The 18,321-nt window shown below is 40.5% G+C and overlaps 1 protein-coding gene across 1 annotated transcript in view; it reads right to left on the bottom strand.

Annotated features, from left to right (window-relative positions):
- The window catches only part of SNCAIP (synuclein alpha interacting protein), a gene marked incomplete at both ends in the record, with an annotated part of 55,198 nt that overhangs the window by 3,017 nt on the left and 33,860 nt on the right, over nucleotides 1-18,321 (bottom strand). The window contains 4 exons of the mRNA XM_080362478.1: nucleotides 1,611-1,681; nucleotides 3,449-4,511; nucleotides 6,995-7,087; nucleotides 16,352-16,521. Coding sequence (XP_080218604.1) covers nucleotides 1,611-1,681; nucleotides 3,449-4,511; nucleotides 6,995-7,087; nucleotides 16,352-16,521 — 1,397 coding nt within the window. The remainder of the gene's footprint in view (nucleotides 1-1,610; nucleotides 1,682-3,448; nucleotides 4,512-6,994; nucleotides 7,088-16,351; nucleotides 16,522-18,321) is intronic.

The following is an 18,321-nucleotide window of genomic DNA, read 5'->3' as shown; positions in this document are numbered from 1 at the left end:
CAATACACCTACCACTCTTACGTGATTTTTGGAAATCTCATGCCACAGACTGGCATGCAATTTGTCCACTTCTGTCTAACCTGTGGGTACAATAACAGTCCCCTCAAGCTGTGCCTCTAGTACACTCTGCTCCTTGATTCCTGCTCTTTGATTTTCCACATGCCCATGGCCATGGGGGCAGATTCAGGACTTGGTGCCTGGATCAGCAGTGTGTAGAGGGATAGCCAAGAGTTCAGGTCAAACTTCACCCTCCCAGCAGGTGACTCTGCAGCTCCCCGGTTGGTGGCAGTCAGACCATCCGTGTTTCTTGCTAATTCTAAGGAAATGCGAGGCTGCCAGGGATTGCTCACACAAGAGCATTTACACAAGGCAATACCGAATTACAACAACTGGGTATATCTGGGAGGTGGCTCAAACATAAGGACAAAAGTAATGGTTTTTTATTACTTGATGGTCTGGACAGGCAGCTGAGTGTTTTGACTGGAGGCTGCCCACTGATGCTCCCTCAAACTGCTGCTATGCAGTTCTCTACACTGGAATTTCCCTCTTTGCTTTCAGGAGAGAATGAAACCTCTCGGAAACCTTACAGTTCTGTTCCTGGTTTCACATATACTGTGCCAATGACTTAGAACAAGACTCCCATTTCCATTATGGAAATTGAGTTTTTAAATATGGGAAGATCCTGGCATCAGAAAACAATTGAACAAAAAAAGTTTTTAGACATTTAGAAAAGAGTAACTTCAAAGTAATTTAGGCTTATGAACTGCAGAATGACTAATTTATAATTTTCCCAGAAGGATCTTCAAATGTATAAGTTTGGTGTGAATAGCAATCATTTCCAGGCATAATGAAATGAAAGGATTGATATCTCAGTTTAACAGAAAACAAACAAACAAACAAACCTTAACAAAAATTTGTGAGTGTTAAGAGTTAAAAAAAACATGACAAATACTGTTTTAGAAAGCATTCGCTTATAAAATAAACACACATTTTTTCAAATGTTGTTTTTTCTAACATGTCTTTATGGACCCTGAGGGACTGGTCTCTATCTGCCTGAATAGTCCTGATGCAACACATCTAAATTAAGAAGTTTGAGCACAGTTAAAGTTATCAGGCTTTAAAAAACCAGATTTAACTCCGAAGTCTGAGGGAAAGTATGAAAAATGTGTGAAAATAGGAGAGCACTAGACAAAGTACAGCATTCTGCCCCATGTTCTCTGTACTCTCCATTTAGAGATGAACTGTGGTCTTTTTGGTCTCCTCATGAAAGGAAATTTAATTTCCATTCTCATCTGGTATTTGACTTTCATTCAGCAAAGGCTCGATACTAAGCCAAAGTGCGTTATACTCCCTGGTGGATTTATGAGTACATATACTTTGTATACTTGCTTGGAACTGAAATCCTGTAGCCAGTTCAATGGTGACATCAGCAGAAATCCATCATAAATTTCTGCTTTTCTAGGAATTTAGATGTTCATCTGGTCATCTATTTCCTTTCTTGTGCATCAATCAGTTCCAGTATTTCAGTTGTGAATAAAGTTAGCAAATACATGCAATTTGAGAAAACAAAGCAACAGAGATGCTAAACACCACCATGCATAAGCACATACCATGCATAATTACACAGAAGTTCTTCATTCAGCGTGCTAGAGGAAAGACTGGTGTAGCTGAAGTAAGGAGCCTAAGGAAGTACAACATTGTATCGGTTAAAAACATGTACTGAACTTATCGCATGCATAACACGGAAGTCTACCAAAACATGCAGTCAAACAGCCACAAAAACATTTTAGCATTTCTTTTTGAGTTAGTAGATGAGGCTGAGTCTGTTACCTTTTGAGACGTGTGCTGTGGTTCTTTGCATTGGTAAAAAAATATATTCTTTCCACAATTTTGATGTTGGCAACAATAACATGCAAACCTGGCCTTTTCACAGACAACATGTGTTTTACAGTACAAGCATGCAAGTGTCAATACTGTTAGAATTACCTCATTCAGCTCTTCAAATTTCTAGGGAACTATGAAAACTGCTCATGACCTTGCAATCTATCAGAACATCCTTGAAGACAGACTGTCTTTCCTTCTCTCACTATAAAATTTGGATCATTCTTTTGAAAAATAATTGCCACTGTGTTATGAAAATATTTTTATGTTAAACTAGTAGTTCAAAGAGATGGTGCATGTCTTTAAAGGTTCAGATCAGTAATTCACACTATGATTCTGAATAAACTTTAATAAATGCAGACCCACTTCAATTTAGCCTATTAGGTGTCCTTTGAATTTTTCATTTCACTTCACATTCTGCACCAACTTGTCTTCTAGCAGTGCCCACTAATATGGACTGCTCACTGTTTCTCAGTTCCCTCTTTCCACTGTTTCTTTTCCATACTCATTTTGCCTCCTCCATGCCTAAATTTTTCCTGTGTTTTTCTCCTATTACCTTGTCATACTTTTTACAGCATATAATTCACTGTTTCTCCTCCTCCTCTTGGCCTGCTTTATGTTCCTTTTTTTCATCTTGAAATTATTCTTTTGCCTCATGTCCTTCCATCCACGCCTTCTCTCCCACCTTGTCTTTCACAGAGGATTAAATCATCTACCATTCCCTTTCACTCAACTCTTTATTGTATCTCCAGATGCTCACACTTGTCCTCTCTACTTCACAAACAATGCATTCACAGGATTTCCTACCTCTGCCTCTTTCATTCAATAGCTCTTCCTTTCTCTTGGAAGATACATTTATTCAAAGTATTTTCTCCTTTCTTTTGAACAAAAGAGCTAGCCTCCTAACTTGAGACATCCCTCTTTCTGTTGGGATCCAGAAAGGGCACCCTGTTGACCACAGAGAAGGGGTGATCTGGATCCAGTACATTTTGCTACAGACCAACTATATGCTCTGCCAGGGGAAGAATCTATGTGACGAGGAGAGGATGGGCAAAGAAGGCTGGCTACTGACAGCTTCAACACCTAAGGGATGGCTGTAGCTACCACAGAAGCAGGAAGGATCATTTCTGCTATTTTTACCCTTTAGATTCTACCACTTATTTTTATCCTGTTGGACTCATCAGTCTTGGCTGTAACATAAGACAGGGCTAATCCTTCAGTTATTTACTCCTCAGAAATCCCATGGATTCAAGTGTGACATTCTCACAGTACAACTTGTCAGTCAGATCAACATCAAACATAATTTCCAGGTGAATCATGTATCTGTGGAAAGTTTTCAACATAGAACATGTGAATCATGTACACTGAGAGTACAGTCTGTATGCAGGCAATACCTGCCACCCCTTCCAAAACTAAAACAGTGGATAGGCTTTCTACAGGTCACATACAGTAAAGTATTTGTGTGCATCATTTTGCTATAGAGAGGCAGGAAGAAGAGGCTGTCAAACTTATTCATTACTTAGATAAGAGGGAAAAAAAAGGGCCTTCCTCCTTTCAGTGCACTCACTGGCTTGTTTCTTCCTTTTGTGACAGCTGCTGGATTTCCCTTGCTGTCTGCTGTCTTCCTTCCCAATGAGGTAAAAGGCAGCGTCGATGAGGTTTTGATCAGGTTCACTGTTTGACAGTTGTTGTTGTTATTTTGATTGCCACTCAGGGTCTCCATTATGGACCGAAAGGTACCAAAAGGCCTTTTCAGCTGATCCCCCACTGGCTCCCCAGAGACGGGTGGAGCCCGTATGAGCCCTTTGCCCCGGTCTTTATCCTTTTCCTCATTTAGTTCTGACTCTGTTAGCTCCACCTGCACGACAGGCTCCTCAAAAGTTACTCGGAGTTTCAAATTTTGGGAGGTTCTGCGCTTTGAAGATGGAGACTTGAGAGCACTCTTAGGGCTGGTGGCAACCTTTAGAGCTGTGGCACCATCAACACCGGACGAAGAGTTGTCTCCACAAAACTGGCTCTGAGGTACAGTACCAGACTGATACAGGGTTTCATTATCTGGGTCACTACTCTCTGAAGTTGGGGAAGGACTGTGGCCATCCACAGACTTAGAGACCCTGATACCAAAAGGGAAGCGGCGTCCTGCTGCAGAAGTGTGTTTCTTAATCATCAGATGCAAACTCTCTGTGCTCTCAACACTCTCCACTATGGGCTGAGGCCTTGGTTTGTCAGTTCTTTTCACGGGGGTGTTCTTGTGGTCCTCGGAATTAGCTGAGTCTGTGTCAGATTCACTGAGTGACCTCTGCATCAGTTGCCTCAGTCTGGCTAACTTCAGCTCCCTTTTCTCTGGCAAAATCTTCTTCACGTTCTTGGAGGATGCATGAGCATCCTGAAATTCCAAAGTCAGCTTTTCCTGCATGCAGACATTTTCAGAGATTTCCTTCCCCAACAACTGGCGCAAGATTTTATCTGAGTCCTCAACTTTTATCTTGCCTCGAGCACGACTAGAAGTTCCCAAGCTGCCAAGAATCTGAATCCCATCTTGGGTGTTCAATTTACTTCTTGGTGGAGACAATTCATCTGCTTCAGATGGTTTCCACTGGGGTTTGCTAGAAGCAGGAGATGATGGTGAACTTAAAGAAAAAAAGAGGAGGAAATATCACAGCAAAATTAATGCACATATAAAATGTGAAACTGCCATTTCCAGTGTACATGTCTGTCTCAGGTTATTGTTACTTTTCCTCTTCATCACTACTCACATAGAATTCATTATGACATGTTATGCCATAACAAAGATTACACAGAGAAGGATGTATCCTACTTCCACTTCTAATTAGGATTTGAGTCTCTTCACTTTCTTTTACAAAGAAAACTCCTTAAAATTGAAACTTAGAATAGTTATTTCAATGCCAAAGATGACTTTCTGAGGAAAACTTCAGAGAAACTACTGTTTCCTATTTGTGGGAGTCGACATGTTTTAAAAGGCAAAAATCCCCACAAGGCAAAGTGCCTACTATATAAGTCACATCCTAATACAAAAGTAGCTTATTCTAAATAATGCAAAAGTACCAGCTCTCTGCACAGCAATTATTTCATAAATCTAAACTTTATCTGGTATTAATAATGGCCATATAAGACCTCATAAGAAACAGGGTCATTTGCACTCAAAACCTTTTCAGATACAAAATACTGAAAACCATGAGAAAGGTGATGTGAATTTATTTCAATACTATTAGAATAATAAATTAAATTTAGAACTCCAAATGTTATATAATGAGGAAATGGCAGTCTCCAGTAAGTCTGATTTGCAAGGAACGTAAATTTCAGAGATCGTTTATTTCCCCATGACTTATGTCAGAGCTCATAGTAATCCACATTATTACTTTAAATGACATCTTCCCTAAGAAAGGGCAAAGTGACAAAATTAAGATTAGTGTCAGGCAGTGAATTAATTTTTTTTTTCTGCAAGCAACTTTTACTCTGATGAGTCTATATAGTCTATATAGTTCTCACAGTGTTCAAAATTCACATGCCTCATCTTCAATTCATTTTGTGCTTTTTCTTCTGTGGAAAATGGAAATGGACACTGCAGAATATGCATATATCTACAACAGACATTCCTAGTAAGGGAGATAGGTTCTCTTAGATCTGCTACTGGCTTCTTGGAGGATGATAATATCCACAGGTGAGTTCTAAATGGAAGGGAAAGTAGTAGCCAGCTATGAAATAAAATTTTAGATAAAAGACCATCATTTTTAGAGTGGCTTACTTAACTAAGAAGATGGTGAAACCTACCCTTTTACAGGAATAATGAATGATAAGAGATCTGCTCTCACTTGATCTTATCTGATACTGAAAGTAAAACAGTCCTGGTGCTCACTAGTACTCAGATGCAAGACCACTTGGAAAGACCAGTCAGCAAAAATCACAGAATGCAAATGAGCTGTAAGACAGTGTTTGGTCCCTTTGTTCCTGTTGAGCTGGCAGACAGGGACCATGATTCTAAAAAAAAGGACAAAACAACTCTTTCCAGCATGGTTTTCTACTTCAAGAAGAGTTTGGAGTTTATAGCTGAAGTTCCTTTACACAAATGTATCTTCAATCCCAAAGTCTTTGTTATCTACTTCTGTAACTATTCATACTTGTCTGAAACACTGACACAGGAAATTCAGGGACATGGAGCACCTGTCCAGAAAAGAGCCTGAGATTCTCTAAGAACGGAAAAAAAGCGCTCACTGATCCTATGAGTTCTTACTTGATGATCCAAAGCTCTCAGCATCAATGCCTGCAAAAGCGCTTATGCTGGCTTTACAATTGAACACATATGTAGCTCCCTAACAACTCTAAAAAAAGGAGAAGCACCATATATGTCTTCCAGAGAGGAAACTGAATTATAAGGTAAAGATAAACCAAGTCCTATTTGCATGTGAGTTACTTAATTACTTTTAAAATCTTCTTCAGATTGCTATTAGAGAGATGTTGTGTGCTTGCTTGACTTCCATTCACCACACTGGAAGTCTATGGCGGAAGTCAGAGAGATATGTTAGCAGACTCCAGATTCAGTTCTCTGCCTTTACTTTCCTCTTCTTTATTGTTACAGTTTGTGTCTATTTCTGGGACTTCTGACAGGATCTGTAAACAATACATAGAATTTCTGGAGTTTTGACTTTTTATAGAAGCTACTGTAGGTAAAAGATTTAATAAGGGTATAGAGGCTTATTAATCTGAATGCAGGTTTTGTTGGTAACTGGCTTTATGAATTATTGCTGGCAGTAATGCATGGTGGACTACCACAAGGTCAAACTTTACAACTTTCTTAGGGGTTTCTAGGATCCTCTGTTATTCATCTAACACAAAATATACTCTATTCCACTGTAAATCTGATTTTCACTTTGTTGGGAAACAGGGACTACTCATTTCATACTCAAAATTTCCAATATTATTACAACATTAAACATTGTCAAATTCCAGAAGCTCAGCTTCAAGACCATGAAGTAAAAAACCACATTTACTTTACAGAATGCATCTATGATTTAGACAGGTCACAGCTTATCCTGATAACTGATGTACCATGAAACTGCAAATTCAGGCTGCAGCACAATTCCAATCACCTTACCTCGGGGACGTGGGCAGTGACTTGCCCTCTGACCGCTGGGCTTCTAAAAGTTGTTGGAGTTGGTTCTGTAGCGTCACACGTTCCACTGTCTGCCTGCATGAAAATGTAGGACTGGTTACCTTGGAATGCAAAACTGTCAGCATCAGTAAGCTACAGGATAACTGATACTACCCGTTCAATTTTGCATACAAAACCAAGTCCTCTTCACCTAAACTTTACGTAATAAATGAAAAAATAAATCACAAATAATAGCATAAACAGAGAGTTTGTACTTGTCTCTGAATCCCTGTGGACATTTTGTGATCACTGTACAAGATCAACTGAGAGATGCTTACTTGTCAGAGATTATTTATTATATTTCATATAAGGACACATGTAGGGTCATAAGCAGCAGTTCACTGAAAGTGAGTGACTCACAGAAAACAATAGTCCAGAAACAAAGATATGGCAGAGCAAACTTAGGGCCACTTGGTTCTTGTTTGTGTAAAGGAAGAGTAAAGGGCCAGATTAAGAAGTCACATTCTACATTTGGTGGCTGGCTTTTACTCAGCTAAATAATAGCTCTCTCCTTTTCTATCTGCAAATGAATTCAAAGAGAAGCCTTTGCCAACTGGGAAGAGCTCGTCTAATCCTCTTCACCTGAAAGATGGAGCTAACTATCACCTCTGTGTTTTCAGAAAATACTGAAAAACCACATCTGTTTGCTGCCCAACCTTACCAAAGACCCTGCCTGTGCTCTGCACCCACCTTATGCTCAGTAGTGCTGTACCTACTGCAGTCTATCACTTTCAGTGTGGTGCTGTGATCTACACTACTTCATAAATAACTTTAGAGACCAATTTTTTAAAAAAATGTAATAGTAGATATGAATCATTAGTAATATGAAAGTGACATCCATACTAGAAACATAGAACACAATCTCTGCTGTTCTGCAACATACTTGTTTCCACAGCAAGGACTCACTTGAACAAGATAACCTGCAAACCTTCAAGTAGTTATACGAAAATTAAGGAATAGATCAATTTACCACTTAAAGTTCTCCCTCTCATGGCTCCCATCCAATTTTCACCTTCCATTCTAACAGCAAAACACCCCTTTAGCTCGTTGACCACCCAAGACAACATTCAAACTTGTTTAGTGACCGGTGAGTTCCGTTGTGTATGAACACTGCATTACAGCATTATTGGGAAACTACTAGAAAACAAGAGACTTAAAACTTTTTGTTATTGTACATATACCATCTTTCACCTGGAATACAACTAGTACATTTGTTTTTATTTGCTGGTGCTGATCAAACTACCATGTGAAAATGACTTTTTATCTGCTTCTTCCAGGCTCCGCTTCTGTTGCTCTAGAAGTAATATGTTTTTAGTACTTTCATTCTTGTTGGATCTGCAGAAATAATACAGTTTTTCACCAGTGAGCTGGACAATTTCCTAGCATGCATGCCATCAGCAGAAAAGTTAGCTGAGTTCCAAATGCAGTCTTTATGACTGGCAATGTCAGAGCCAGAAAGAATCCAGATGACTTTTTGGACTAGGGGTTGCATTTGCAGGGCTGGCAGAAAACAAACATTTTACTTTCAACATATCAGAGTGGACCTGAAGAGTGCTATAAAAGTAAAGGTGGGATCTTGACATACTGCCTTAACATCCCATTTTACAATACAACTGTGTTTTATGTAGATACTTCCTTTAATTTTCCATCTTCCTTCCTCTTGCCTACACACTTCCTTAGACTATTTTAAAATTACTCCTATCATCTGTCAACATTGGCCTACTTTGCAGCTCTTAAGATAGTCTCTTTTAAGAGTCAGGGAAATTTTCATTTGAGATTAGATTGTGATGCAATTTATCACAGTATCACAGTATGTTTGGGATTGGAAGGGACCTCAAAAGATCATCTAGTCCAATCCCCATGCTGGAGCAGGAACGCCTAGGTGAGGTCACACAGGAACATGTCCAGGTGGGTCTTGAATGTCTCCAGAGAAGGAGACTCCACAACCCCCCTGGGCAGCCTGTTCCAGTGTTCTGTCACCCTCACTGAGAAGAAGTTTTTTCTCAAATTTAAGTGGAACCTCTTGTGTTCCAGCTTGATCCCATTGCCCCTTGTCCTATCATTGTTTGCCAACGAGAAGAGCCTGGCTCCATCCTCATGGCACTCACCCTTTATATATTTATAAACATTAATAAGGTCACCCCTCAGTCTCCTCTTCTCCAAACTAAAGAGACCCAGCTCCCTCAGCCTTTCCTCATAAGGGAGATGCTCCACTCCCTTAATCATCTTTGTTGCCCTACGCTGGACCCTCTCCAGCAGTTCCCTGTCCTTCTTGAACTGAGGGGCCCAGAACTGGACACAATATTCCAGATGTGGTCTCATCAGGGCAGAGTAGAGGGGAAGGAGGACCTCTCTCGATCTACTAACCACACCCCTTGTAATACACCCCAGGATGCCATTGGCCTTCCTGGCCACAAGGGCACAGTGCTGGCTCATGGTCATCCTGTTGTGCACCAGGACCCCCAGGTCCCTTTCCCCTACACTGCTCTCTAATATGTAATTTCCCAACCTATACTGGAACCTGGGGTTGTTCCTGCCCAGATGCAGGACTCTACATTTTCCCTTGTTAAATTTCATTAGGTTATTCCCCGCCCAACTCTCCAGCCTGTCCAGGTCTCGCTGGATGGCAGCACAGCCTTCTGGCGTGTCAGCCACTCCTCCCAGCTTAGTGTCATCAGCAGACTTGCTGATAGTGCACTCTATTCCCTCATCTAAATCGTTAATGAATATATTGAATAATATTGGCCCCAGTACTGACCCCTGAGGCACTCCACTAGATACTGGCCTCCAACTAGACTGCGCACCATTGACTACCACTTTCTGGCTTCTATCCTTAAGCCAGTTTGTAACCCACCTCACTACTCTATTGTCTAGACCACACCTCCTCAACTTAGCAACTAGGATGCTGTGGGAGACTGTGTTGAAGGCTTTACTGAAGTCAAGGTAGACCACATCCACAGCTCTGCCATCATCCATCCACCTTGTTACATTCTCATAAAAGGCTATGAGGTTGGTCAAGCATGACTTACCCTTGGTAAAGCCATGCTGACTGCCCCTAATGACCCTTTTATCCTTGATATGCCTTGAGATGGCACCAAGGATAAGCTGTTCCATTACTTTCCCAGGGACAGAGGTGAGGCTGACCGGTCTATAATTACCTGGGTCCTCGTTCTTGCCCTTTTGGAAGACTGGAGTGACATTTACTTTCCTCCAATCCTCAGGCACCTCTCCTGTTTCCCAAGACTTGGCAAAGATGATGGAGAGCGGTCCAGCAATGACCTCAGCCATCTCCCTCAGCACCCACGGATGCATCCCATCTGGACCCATGGATTTATGGGTGTCCAGACTATTTAATTGCTCCCTAACCCAGTCCTCATTGATTAAAGCAAACTCCTCCTATTTGCCTTTTATGCTCCCTTCAACTTTTGTTTCTAAACATCTAAATAATGTACCTAACAGCTTCTTATTCTTTTAGCTTTAATGTAAATCTCTGACACCTCTTCTGCTGAGTTAATCTTGTTATTCCACTCACACATTTTATTTTGCTAAAAGAATTACAGTTTCTTCTATTTTCACAGTTTAACTAGTAAATAGTTCACATAAACCCACACAGCTTTCCAGCACTATCCCTGAATATATAACATCGACATATGTATCTGAGATAACATTGAAAACAAGGGATCACAACTTCTTGGAACAGCAATTTTGCTAAGTATTAAAACCAGACTGATACAAGATCACTGCAGCTTCAGAGGTAAAAGGGCCTACTTACTTTATGATATTTAATGCCCAAATTCTGAGTGTCTTAGCTTAGATAATGTTCCCACTAAGTAATGTGTAAAGACCATTCTGTGTCTGCTTAGACAGTTGTGGGTCCCAGCTACCTCTTAATGAAATCAAGAATCTCAGTAACTGAGCAGGAAACAAGCTTAAGCACAGAACTCTACTGGTATCTGTCATAGTATGTTCCCTTACTTCTCCATTTTGTTTCAAATAAAACAAGAATGGCCAGCCTACAAAGCAGAAAATAAAACAGGTAAACTAAGTAAAGAAGAGATGAACATTTTAAGTTTATACTGGGTTTCTTACTATATATCCATATGACACCTACTACTACTTCTACACACACACAAGCCAAACAAACCCAAACCAGCAACTTGCACACACCTTACCATACCACTACAATTACTTTTTACTCAGCTGATTTTAGAGCTATTCCTATGATGTTTCAGGAAAATAATGGATTTTGTTTACAGAGCACAGAAAGGTGGTGGCAACAGAGGATATTACTGCACTTTTTCATCTTTGCCTTGACAGAGATTTTGGCTTGATAGTGTATCAAAAGGATCAACAAAGGTCTCACTCATCAGTTGTTTTGCACATGTAGGTCCATAACTGTTGGACAGTGCAGCCCATTGGGAATGGAGGTAGAACAGTCTGTCACCAAACCACATTGTAAGAGAAGTCCAGGGAGGTATTAATTTTATGTAATTAGTTCTGACTTGGTGTCTTCAGGCCACAAAAACCTAAACAACACAAGTCATTGTTGCTACTGTAATCAGTGCTAGAAATCATGTATTTGTGCAGGTAGGAATTTTCTGCACTGGCAACTAAGGGTTTTTTTTAAGCAGATGAAATCAGTGAGAGAATAACTAAGATTCTAAAGCCTATGGAGACCTCAGGAAGTAAAATGAAAGCAAATATTTTGTATACGCTTTGTGAGAAAATTTTGTGACTGTCTTCAGCATTTTGTTTAGATCAGAAAGTCCTGCTGGATTGCCCCAACTTCTATAATTAGCAAGAGATGCAAACCAAAGCTTTTATTTTGAAGACAGTGAGAGCAGTTTTTCTGGGCTACTTTCCTTTTTACCTATGGAAAGAATTTCTCGGTTCCTTCCCTCTCTTGGGGAAAAGTCTCATTCTCTCTCTTGGGGAAAAGTCTCATTTCTTCACTCTTGTGAAGATTTGATGGAACATTTGTAGTTACCACTTATTTACTTTTTTTCAAATATAAAAGCTTTTCTCTCTGAATGGAGACTCAGAAATCACTCAAAAGGTTTTGCTATACTCCTCTGTATTTGTCATCTGAACTGCTTTGGATAAGAGCTGAAAGATGTGAAAGGATTTTATTGTTTTAGTTTTGTGCCTTCTTTTCAGCAATGGCTCCAAATACTCTGCTGGATTGGGATAGCTTTTGTTGAGAACTGCTCTGTGTTGCCTTGATGACTGGAAGAGCTCACAAAAAGAGAATGAAAGATGGTACTTCCTTCTTTGGTTTAGGACCTTCAAAGGTAGGTCTTGATAGGTGCTAGTCTAAGATAGCTTTCTGCACTGATACTGTAAACTGGACTTTCATCTGTTGCCATCTGATGCTTTCAGGATCTTCAGAGGTGCTGTAGCCAATAAATTCTCCTGTTCTGATAAAGATAAGGCCCCTTGAGGAGCTGACCCAGGCATATACTTTGTACCATCCTTGGATTTTTATGCAGGATGGGACTGTAAAACAGGGCAAGAGTCTTCTTTCATCATCCCCTCTGGCTCCTGAGCATGGGCCTCAGAACATGGTCCATTGCTTCTATCAGAGCCACTCACGGCCTGAGGTTTGTAACCCAAATAGCCATGCAGAAGCTGTTCTTTCAAGCAGAAAATAGAATACTTCACTTCCTCACTAAGCTGCAACAGGGTTGCACAAGAGACTCACATCTCTTTGTAGAAGTGGAATAAAAGGCGGCTGCTGCTGCTGCACTTACTAGAGCTAAATCCGAAGCCTGAAAAAATAGACCGCTGACAGGAAGCAGATTTAACTCCAGCTGAGACAGGCAAAGGAATGCATCAGGAGCCAGATAAGAATGATTTAAGTGACGTACTACGCATGCAGTCTGTGAGATGATAGGAGGGGGACCTGGAAAAGTGTTAATGCTTTTGTTAGGAAAGTCAGAACTAGAATACTCTAGGGGGGAAACAGCCCGATGGCTGACATAACAAGTCTTTCTTCTCCATATTAGAGGTAACACTTACACCAAGTACTGGCTGAGCACTGAAATAACTGAAACATGGAAAATCCATGGTTGCCATTTCTACTTCCATGTATGTGTGGGTTTTTTTCTGCTGAGTTATGGGGAAAATACATTTCATGGTTTGTTTTTTTTTTTTTTTTTTCCTTTTTCACCGCTGATTTGTATATTTTAGTCTTTCTCGGCAAATGAACCAACTACCAGACACCTGGTATTTTGAAATATCCAGTGAACAGTATCAGACTGTAAAACTATGAAAACTCTGAAAATTATAGTAATTGTTAGTTCACTGTTTGTATTTATGAGAGTATAAATGTAAAAGAAGACTGAAGATACCACAAAGAGAAAATGCCTTTGCAATATAAAATGTAGAGGCACAAATGTTAAAATAAGCATACTTAAATGCAGGAACCTATTGTGTAATGACAGAGAGGACTGCTACTACACACTTTTTTTCTGTAAAAACAACACAAAATAAATGTCTGATTATACCAAAAGAGTAAATTAACAACACAGATAATTTTTACGCTTATTTTCAAGACCTCCAGTTTAAAACTAAAAATTGTATGACTGTAATGTGTGGCCCCAGCTGGCAGCTAGGGCCATGAAGACTGTCTCTCACTCCCCTTTATCCCTCAGTGGGAAGGGGGCATAAAACAGGAAAAACAGAGGCAAAATAATGCATTAGTCAAGATAAAAACAGGGATATCACCTGCTAACTACTGTAATAGGCAAAAGAGGCTCAGCTTGGGGAATTTTCAGTGGTGCCCAATGATACAATGAGGGGCAATGGGCACAGACTGAAACATAAGAGGTACCATCTAAATATGAGGAGAAACTTCTTTACTTCGAGGGTGACAGAACACTGGAACAGGCTGCCCAAACAGGTTGTGGAGTCCCCTTCTCTGGAGACATTCAAAACCCATGTGGACACGTTCCTGTGCAGTCTACTCTAGGTGAACTTGTTGTAGCAGGTGGATTGGACTAGATGACCTCCAGAGGTCCCTTCCAACCCCACGCATTCTGTGATTCTGTAATTTAACTTAATTCATTGCCATTTAGCATAAATTATTGATTCAGGTATTGGGAAACAAAAAAGGATGCACATTTAAAACACCTATTTTCCCCTTTTCCAGGCTCAATGTCACTCCCAGGTTCACCTGCACTCCAAGACCCTCTTTTCCTCCATTCTCAGGCTTCACTCCAGACACCTCTCTTCCCCTCTTGTCATCACTCCATGTTACACCCAAGCTTTTAAGTGAGGCAATGAGCAGCACAGGTCAGAGTTTCTCTCTGGTGCTCCTTCCTTCTCACTTTTCCTTGTGCTCTAGTGTGGGTCCTTTAAAGGGTGCAGTCCATTTGGGGAAGCACCATCTCTGGTGTGGGATTATCGAAGTGCAAGGTTCTGCACCTGGGACAAGGCAACCCCAGGTATCAATACAGTTTTGGGGATGAAGAGATTGAGAGTAGTCCTGCCAAGAAGGACTTGAGGTTACTGATGGATGAAGGACTGGACTTGAGCCGGCAATGTGCGCTTGCAGCCGAGGAATTTGACTGTATCTCAGGCTGCATCAAAAGGAGTATGGACAGCAGGTCAAGGGGGGTGATTTTGCCCCTCTATTCTGGTGAGGCCCCACCTGGAGTCCTGCATCCAGCTCTGGAGCCCTCAGCCCAAGAAAGACACAGACCTGCTGAAGAGGGTCCAGAGGAGGCCATAAAAATTATCAGAAGGCTGGAACACCTCACCTATGAGGACAGGCTGAGAGGGTTGGGGTTGTTCAGCCTGGAGAAGAAAAGGTTTCAGGGAGACCTTAATGTGGCCTCTCGGTACTTAAAAGGAACCTGTAAGAAAGATGGAGACAGACCTTTTAGCATGGCCTGTTAGGTTGAGGGGTATTGGTTTTAACTAAAGGAGGAGAGATTCAGGCAGTGAGGAAGAATTTTTTTACAATGAAGGTAGTAAAATAGTGTAACAGGTTGCCCAAAGAGGTGGTGGATGCCCCATCCCTGGACACATTCAAGGCCAGGCTGGATGGGGCTCTGATCAACATGATCTAATTGAAGATGTCTCTGCTTTTTTGTAGGGCAGTTGGACTAGATGACATTTGAAGGTCCCTTCCAATCCAAGCTGTTCTATGAGTTTATGATCCATGCCCTGCAGTCCTTTCAAGGGGTGTATACATTCTAGCATGGGTACTCCAAGAATTACAGTCTCTTTGAGGATCTGCCTGCTCCACCATGGTGCACTTCCCACTCCGATGTTGCTGTTTCTCATTTGTCACTCTTCTGTTCCCTACTCCTCTCTCACATTTTCTGTCCTTTCTCAAATATGTTTTCACAAAGGTGCCACCTACTTGGTTAGCTGTGCCTTGCAGTGAGTCTGTTGTGGAGCCATCTGGAACGAGTTGTGTCCAGCAAAGGGCAGCCCCTCACCTGTTCTCACAGAGATCTCTTGCAGATCCCCTGCTAACAGTATCTGGTGATTTATATCCAGTACAAACACGCACATGCTATTTGCATAAAATGATATGGTCTCCTCTAAACATGGGATTGTCAGAACCCATTTTCATAGCTTGTGGTAGCTGCTAAGTTCTTGATAATTTATCTAAGGTGAAACAACATCAGGTCAGTGCTGATGGTTTCTAAGAGTCCTATCTTATGAATCTATTGATGTACTAAGTGACAGTAACTGCACCTACAATAAAAGCAAGAAATTGTATAAATCCATGCTTTAAAATAACAGGCTCTTTACAGAACATTTCTTAGAAACCATACTAAAATACTTAAATCAGCTTCTATGAAATAAAAACAGAACATATTTCCTGACTAGCCATTATAGGCTTTGGTGACTGTCCAAGTCCAAAAAAACTCCTCCAACTACTATTTCCATTATTCCTGCCAACATCAACAACCAGCAATGCAACTGGGAAGATGCACTTAACTGTACACAAAAGCATGCTATGTGAAGAGAAATTATGATTAGCAACGATGTTATCCAAAGGTATGTAAAGGTAAAGGGGACTGGATCACTTCATTCATAACCCTTTTCTACTCCCACTCCCTTCATCTATGTTCACAGAAAACTGCCACAAAGAGAACAGCTGAAAATCGAGCTACTAAGGTGAAGGGACAAATGCTTGAGAGCAGGAAAGATTGGAGAAATAAGGTAGAAATAGGACTTGAAAATGTCATATATAAGAAGAAGAAAATAGACAATGCTAACGAATTGAAGACAAAGTAGGTATTGTTTTAAGAATGATCCCTCTGCTAATAACAGAACACTTACTCCTTCAGTTGCTTAGTTAGCTTGACAACTTGAGAGGCCAAAGACATACATGTCTCCACAACTACTAAGTAGCGGGAACACATGGTGTGCCCGTGTCGCTCAGCACTTTGTGAGGGTTTCTCTCCCATGTGGTTTTGCATGGTGACATTTGCTCCATATTCAACCAATGTCTGTAAAAACAAAAAAGGAAACATTGACATCTGTAAGTGTAAGTCTCTGCTGTAAATTCCAGTCAACCACAAGAATTGCTGGATGCAAAGCACTTCTGAATAAAATGCTTGAAAATGTAGGTCTAAACCAATAATTTTTAAAAATCAGTCACTGACAAGTCTGTATACAGCTTGAACTCAGAACACATACCGCTAAAATCAGGTGCAAGGATAACACAGAAGAATTAGCTGTGCTTCAGAAGGACTCTTAAAAAATCCCATATTCTTCCTTCCTCTACCCTCACAGTTCTACTCAATTAATTTGTTTCCTGTTCATTTGTTTGTACAGCATAGCATGACTTGTAGCATACATACAGTGAGTGAGATCACCACGTGAAAACAGAGGACTTACATTTAAGCACCTATTGATTCTCTCCTGAGCCACAGTAATAAACTTTTTCAGATATACCTGTCTATGCATTACTAAACATTGTGCTAACTTTGCACATGGTACATCTCGAAAAGAAGACACAGTCAAGTTCAATGTAAAAGATATCAGTGCTATATAATGTCAGGGTCCAGGGTACCATGAACACATTGCTAGACAGTTTATAGAGGGTGGTGATGAGCTGTAATGTCTTACCAGGTCTCATACCTACTGTTTTTGAAATTGCCATATTGCAAGGCATTGCAATACACACTTAGAATCTCATTTTAGGAATGTTTTTGCTACGATATTTGCTGACTCCTTTTGTGGTTTAGCTCTCAACATCCTTCCATAGCAGAATCCCTAAATTTAAGATGCTTGTTGTGGCACTTTCAATGTCCTAATTCCTTAGCCAAGTGATATTTGGATATGAAAGGTATGGCAGATACTTTCCAACAGCTCCTTTAGGTCAGACAGGCACAATTTTTTTTTTTCAGAAAAAAATCTACAACAGCATTTTCAATCTGGTTAGGGCTGGTTTTACTTTTTTTTTTTTTTTTTTTTTTTTTTTTTTTTTTTTTTTTTTTTTTTTCCTGAAATAAGTCTCATTGCTTTGCACTTCCTTGGTTACCCCCAATTTTCTTTTAAAGAAATTCTCAAATATGTGTCAGCTTTTAGTCTTTAAGAAAAATAATGGCTTATACGCTAATGTATACCTTTTGTTACTCACAGTACCAGCAGAGAACCCTAGCTTGTTGGAGAACTGTCCAGGCCGTGAGCATAACATCTGAGTTACCTCTGGGACATGAGAGTGTTGTAAGGGCAAAAGAAGTTCTGTCAGGCGGACCTCAAGACATCCAGTCTTGAGGACATCTCCATCTGGAGAGCCCAGAATAGGACCTAAATGTTCTCAGTAATGTTCAGATGCACATTGCTCGTAACACTCCAGAAAAGATTTTGAACAAAATCATAATGCATCCAAAAATTACAGCATCATTAACATTACACATACAAATGCAGAAGAGAAATTGCACGGCTGAGATCTTGGTTGACTTATCCGAGTAGAGCTGGTAAGCCACTGAGGACTGGAGTGGCCTTGTTGACTCAGAACAGCAGTCACAGAGACCTTTACATCTGCTGACAGATGTCTGTCTGGTCTGCTAAATCTGTACAGAAAGGAAACTTATGAACAGTCTTGTACTGCATCTCATGTCAATAAATTTAGTTCAATTTTCCAACAAAGAAAATAAAGGAGAGTTGTGCCCCTACAGAAAGCAATCTTATAGTTTGGATCATTATAGGAGTGTTACTTGCTCATAAATACCGCGAATGAGAGGGATGAGGAATCACTGACAACCTGTGACCATCCGCCTTTTGTACCATTACTTAGAATC

The sequence above is a fragment of the Nesoenas mayeri genome (genome assembly GCF_963082525.1).
Source record: "Nesoenas mayeri genome assembly, chromosome: Z".
NCBI lineage: Eukaryota > Metazoa > Chordata > Aves > Columbiformes > Columbidae > Nesoenas > Nesoenas mayeri.
Note: the sequence above shows the minus strand (reverse complement) of the source record. Positions and strands in the feature narration are given on the sequence as shown.